Genomic DNA, 6243 nt, shown 5'->3' with positions numbered 1-6243 from the left:
AGTTTAGACTCATCTATCTATCTATCTATCTATCTATCTATCTATCTATCTATCTATCTATCTATCTATCAATCAAAGTTTAGACTTATCTATCTATCTATCTATCTATCTATCTATCTATCTATCTATCAATCAAAGTTTAGACTTATCTATCTATCTATCTATCTATCTATCTATCTATCTATCTATCAATCAAAGTTTAGACTTATCTATCTATCTATCTATCTATCTATCTATCTATCTATCTATCAATCAAAGTTTAGACTTATCTATCTATCTATCTATCTATCTATCTATCTATCTATCTATCAATCAAAGTTTAGACTTATCTATCTATCTATCTATCTATCTATCTATCTATCTATCTATCTATCTATCAAAGTTTAGACTTATCTATCTATCTATCTATCTATCTATCTATCTATCTATCTATCTATCAAAGTTTAGATCTATCTATCTATCTATCTATCTATCTATCTATCTATCTATCTATCTATCTCAGTTAATTAAAGTTATGATCAATATGCCACCAACAGTGTTGGGAAGGTTACTCTGAAACGGGGTGTTGTATATTTCTCCTCCCAATTCATAAATCAAAATGTTACCTCATCAGGCACATGGTCCGAGTTTTAACACTCTTGCAGAGTATATTTTTGGACATGATTTCTATAACAAGAATATGATACATTTGACAAGGAATTGATTGAAAGAAACGTTTCAAGCAAGAAGATTCAAACACACAACTCTGATCGAAACCATTTGGCGGAGTGCGCGCGAGCTGAAGCATTGCCAGTCACATCTATGATTTATTAGAGATTTATCATCGAATGGCGAATTCAGAAATAATCGCTTTAATAAATTCGGCAGGCAATTATGTAATAATAATAATAATATTTAAAAAAAAACAGCGGTCCGCGCCTGATTTCCACAGAGACATGCAGAACGTGCAGGATTGATATTTTGTGTTTTTGCGGCTTAATACTCACAGACACCATAGTCCATATCGCGTTTTAATTACTGACCTACTTTTGATTTATTCATCCAAAATGTAGCATATTCCTTGACATTCCGCGTAATAGGAGTTCCGTTTTTATGACTGGATTCTACAAACCACTCCGTGTTTTCCGCATCGCGGCTGTATGTCTCAAGAGTAGTCAGTGCAATTTGGGAAAGAAATCAATTAAATCTGAATGTGGACGCCTGTAAATATTCAAATGTAACCCCCTTTGTAATCGTTAACATTTTCATAAGTAACTGTAATTTAATTACACATTTTTTCTTAGTAACTGTAACTGATTACAGTTACATTTATTTTGTAATTAAATTACGTAACGCCGTTACATGTAACTAGTTACTCCCCAACACTGGCCACCAATAGCTTATCTGAAACATTGTCACTGCATTTTGAGGTGATTTTTCTTTCTTTCTTTCTTATACCTTACATTTAACATGATTTGTATGATTTATGCAACTAGAAAAAGTGATGTCTAACGCACAAGTGCGTATTGAGCCACTCTGATCGGTACACAGTATATGAACGAGCTGAGATGAAACGCTCGAGCTTCCCTCATCTCGTCTAAGGTGAACGAATGCAGTAGAAACGCATCGAGTCGAGCACACAATGAACGGTCAGATGAGAATATCGTGAGGTGTGTGTACATGCGTGAGAGCAGCATCTGAGCCCCTGATATCCGAGCAGGCACACTGTATGTAGCCTAATTGATAGGAATGATGAGCTCAGTGGTTTGCGCAGAGAGTGAAGTCTGGCTCTGGAATTCAAACGCTCATACGTCACCGAGAGGCAATCCCTCACAGAAATGATTCAGATCACCGAAAAAGCAGAAGAATCACGCCGCGACAGGTAAAAGCTCCACAAAACCGAGCCGAGGTCACACATTAACCATCCACATCCTGCGAGTTTATGGATATTTTGTCTATTATAACTTTTAGGATTATGTGTAGGCTAAGTGACGGTTGGCGTGTTGACATTTAAATACTCTTGTGTTTAAAACCGATGAACGACTCACAAGATCTGAAGACCGTTGCACTGAAAGCAACATGTTTTCTTCTTAGGGGGTGCCTTGCTGTGAAAGAGGGTGTAATTCTCATTTTCACCTTAAGGATGTGTAACTGACGGCATCCCTCAGATCCAGAGAGGCTGTGGGGAAAGAGGACTGTCCTGTGGTCCTGCTTGCAGATTCACTCCTTGAATTTGTTTCTTGTGGATTCAGTTACCAACGAGCGAGTCTCGCGCTTCTGTTTATCGAGGAAGAGTCATGGATAATTCATAAACATGCAAACCACTGGATTAATTTGATTCACATGGTTCTGTGGTTGAACTTAAAGGATTCGTCGGTGGGAATAATTATCCATATTTCCAACCTGGCTGCTGGTGAGAGGAGGACTGTTGCAATGTCATCCCGTTCAACATCTTTGGAGCTTTGTGGAAGAGGGATGCTGTGAGTAGCTATTATTGTTTTTTTCTCTCTCTCTCTCTCCCTTTGTTAAAATTCGCTTGGTCCATTACGATTAGGTCTCTTAAAGGACACTGAAGAATAGACATAAACGTTTAAAAATTCAGTCTAACCATTCAGTTACAATGAAATTAATTTGATGCAGGAAAACGCGGCGTTTCCTTGCATCATTAGGGATGCGTGGTCCTAAAACAGAGGCATAAAAGGAAGAAAACGGGATTTGATACTTTATGATGTTAGGATGTAGGGCTTTTAAACAGTAAATTGTGTTTTTATCGAGTTATGTGCAACAGCACGCTCTTGTTTTACCTGTAAGAAAACTCGTGTCATGATCATGTGAGCACCAAATCTCAAGATTTTCCCTCAGGAGTGCGCTTCGCTTTTCTGGATAAAACGAGGGAATTTACTTATGAGCGAGGGAAAATGAAAAGCAAAAAGAGCAGAAAAAGATAAACGTGTAATTTGAAAAGGTTGTACATGATAGAGGACTTGTCTGTGCTAGCCTTGATATGTAAGTTAACAGATGAATGCGGAGTTTGGTCGAGGTGTTGATCCAACTTCAAATATCAGGCTAGCCTCCTGAGTTGGTTCTGTTGTAAAGTTCTTGATGCGTATATTTTTTCTTTGAATATTATAGTGTCCTACAGCGTGCTGAGGTTCCAGCTGAGAACGCAAAACGAGACGCGTCGATAGGGGGCGCACTTGCATAATGGTCGTTTTGAGGAAATTAATGAGGTATCAGAAGGAATATTCATCTAGATATATTTCCCATGTAAAGATATCTGTCACGTTGTAAGAACACTGATATCGCAAAATAACAAATGAGGCCAGTTTTATTCACGCAAACAGCAAAATCTTCATAAATTATGCCCCCCCCTCTCTCTAATTAATAACATTAAAATAAAACATCATATAAATGTAAAATGGAATTGTCAAAAGACCTGGCCTCCAGCCAAAGTGCATGCAATCTCAGCTCCACATTCATTAATGTTTGTCACATGGTTCATAATTCATTTGATGATTATTTAATTTTCAGTACGTTCAGAGCATGAACATTGCACATTTTTGCAACCACTCAAATCAACATGATGACATGGTATCTGTGTTGGACAAAATGTCATGTAACATCTTAAAGTACTGATTTAAAGACATAAAACAAGCACACTCTACCGTATTTAAACATCTGTATATATTTAACGATTATTAAATCACTGTAAAGCTAAATATAATCATCTAATCTAAATGCATGTCTGCAGAAATGCATCAAACTTTGAGTCTTAGTCTCTAGAGACAAGCCTAGATCCAATCACACAAAGCATGATATTTTCACCAATCTCTGCTCAACTGCATTGAAACAAATCAACCATTCATGTTTGCTTGCTCTACTGAATTCTTATCAGCCGAAACTGTGCTAAATCTAGCTTGCTCATTCATTTGTCTTTAATAATGGTGATATGATGCATTATTCTTCATGAGGATCGCAGGCTCCAACAGCCCCTGCACCATATGTTGTTTCTCTGCAGTTTTATGCCTTGCTTTACAATGCATCTGTTTGCTTATACATGCTGGCCACAGTAGCAGAGGGCCTGTGAGCTTCCTCCGCTCAGTCAGTCCAAGACTCTTCATGTGATGATGTCAGCTCCACTCTCTTCTGCCCTGCTTGCTGCTCAGATCTAGTGTCACATGTAATATTCATCATTTGCTCATTGCTAGCTATTCATTGCCTAAATTCCAAAATGAGATTATAAAATCCTGCGCTTCTCGCCATTGTTGTGTAACTCAACTGGATCGTATGTAAAATGTATTTGCTTTTGAATGAGTATTTCAGGTAATGTAATTCTGAGCTAAAATAATTATTAAGCAATGTTGCATAAGATTTAGCTATCTGAAGTCATATTGAGTTTCCTCTTTGAGCAGAAACTCCTTGAAGTATATTACATGGTGTATTTTGTAAACCTCTAAATGCATTATATCACAAACAGCCTGTATTATGTGTGTGCTTCTGATCTGCAGGGAATGAAGTCGAGCACTATGGGGTATTCCAGGTTGGTTCTTCTGACTCTTCCAGCTCTCCTTACCCTCATCAATGTCTCACATGCGGCAGAGAAAGTGCCCATACTGAACATTGCCGTGATCCTGGGTCAAACACGCTACATCTCCGATAGAGATATACGGGCTCTGTGGAGCAAAGATGATCCCATTGACGTCAATGTGGTGACCCTGCTGGTGAATGAAACAGACCCTAAAAGCATCATTACCCATGTGTGCGATCTCATGTCCGGGACTAAAATCCATGGGGTGGTGTTTGGGGACGGCACGGACCAGGAAGCCATCGCCCAGATTTTGGATTTTATTTCCTCTCAGACTTTGATACCCATTCTGGGGATCCATGGCGGCTCGTCCATGATCATGGCGGATAAGGTCAGTCGGTAGATAGCATCAGCTCACCTAGAGCAGGGTACATTATTGAATACCAAATCTGGAGCGGAAGATGAGCTTGAAATATTATTGCGATCACAAAATGAGTTCAGTGGGTAAAAATGTGCACTCTTAATGTGGTTTGGTAATGACGATAATGTAAAATAATGTCATTAGTGCAACATGCAATCGTGCCTTAACTGTTCCCCTGACAAATTACCATATGGAGTTATTTCACGACATATGCTTCATCAAAAAAGCTGGAGTAATCACTTTACTGAACCCAATAACAAATATCTCTTTATATTGAGCCATCATAATTTCAATCACATCTGTCATTATGAAACATTTACTTCATATGAACAGCAAAAAGGGTGAAAAAACCCCCAAAATCAGACCTGAGATCAGTTTATGGTACAATTTAAGATGGTAAACTTAGAGAGGTGATAATTTGCCACTCTGTTGACTTCGTTCCATTTTCATTACCAACCACTAACCGCGCATCTGAATCCCCACTTGCTGACTTGCACTGAGTTTATATAATAATCCTGTTTCTCATGAGCACTCACTGCTGCATTTAAATATGTTTACTTGCTTTTCATCTCAGGATGTCGCTGTATCAAATGAAGCAACGTTTTGAAAGCTTATTCTCAGGAGATTTTCTTCAGCGGTACATTAAGTCATTCTAAAGCACTCTGTGTTGATCCTTAAGGAGATAAATGTCTGCACTGCTTTAACTCACAGGGACCTTTGCGTCTTCTTTTATTGAATAATACATCACGTGCATAAATTTTAAACTGTATACTAGCATGTGAGTATGTACTACCAGTGACATGTTGGTGTGAACTTTGCATTGTTTACATACAGTACATCTATGACATGGTAGCATTATGGAATCCCTATAATCCCTCTTTAAATATGCCTTAATTATAATTTGTGTGCATTTTAAATAGGGGTGCTCCGATTGATCGGCTACCGAGCGATCACTATCGGCCGATAATCGCTTTGAGATGATTGATCGGCCGTCTCTAAAAAGGCCAATCTCAAAAAAACGATCTCAAGCTGACTCGCGCACTCTCTTTCTCTCTCAAAATGCAAATGGCTTCAAATCACATCGCGTCTGCACTATAAGTGAGCTGCACGCTGCACAGTTGACACAGGAATTGTCACTTGCACTATCGAGGCAGTGTCGCATCGTCACTAAAGTTTATAAATTGCATTTTTTTCTTTTTAATTCTTGCCAGTGTTTAAACCATTCAATGCTCGTGCGCTTTCCTGGAGACCGTGCGCTCATGCACACTCGCAGCGCACACACATAACGCCAGGTTCACATTACTTTGTTTGCAGTACG

The 6243-nt window shown here is 38.6% G+C and overlaps 1 protein-coding gene across 1 annotated transcript in view; it reads left to right on the top strand.

The window, feature by feature from the left end:
* The first annotated feature begins 1962 nt into the window (after positions 1-1962).
* grin2aa (glutamate receptor, ionotropic, N-methyl D-aspartate 2A, a) overlaps positions 1963-6243 on the top strand; it is a 160708-nt gene continuing 156427 nt past the window's right edge. Inside the window, exons 1-2 of the mRNA XM_016488523.1 lie at positions 1963-2459; positions 4488-4895. Coding sequence (XP_016344009.1) covers positions 4491-4895 — 405 coding nt within the window. The 5' untranslated portion in view covers positions 1963-2459; positions 4488-4490. The remainder of the gene's footprint in view (positions 2460-4487; positions 4896-6243) is intronic.

The sequence above is a fragment of the Sinocyclocheilus anshuiensis genome, unplaced genomic scaffold, assembly GCF_001515605.1.
Source record: "Sinocyclocheilus anshuiensis isolate Anshui unplaced genomic scaffold, SAMN03320099.WGS_v1.1 scaffold461, whole genome shotgun sequence".
Lineage (NCBI taxonomy): Eukaryota > Metazoa > Chordata > Actinopteri > Cypriniformes > Cyprinidae > Sinocyclocheilus > Sinocyclocheilus anshuiensis.
The sequence above is the reverse complement of the archived record's forward strand: the minus strand, read 5'-3'. Positions and strand labels throughout refer to the sequence as shown.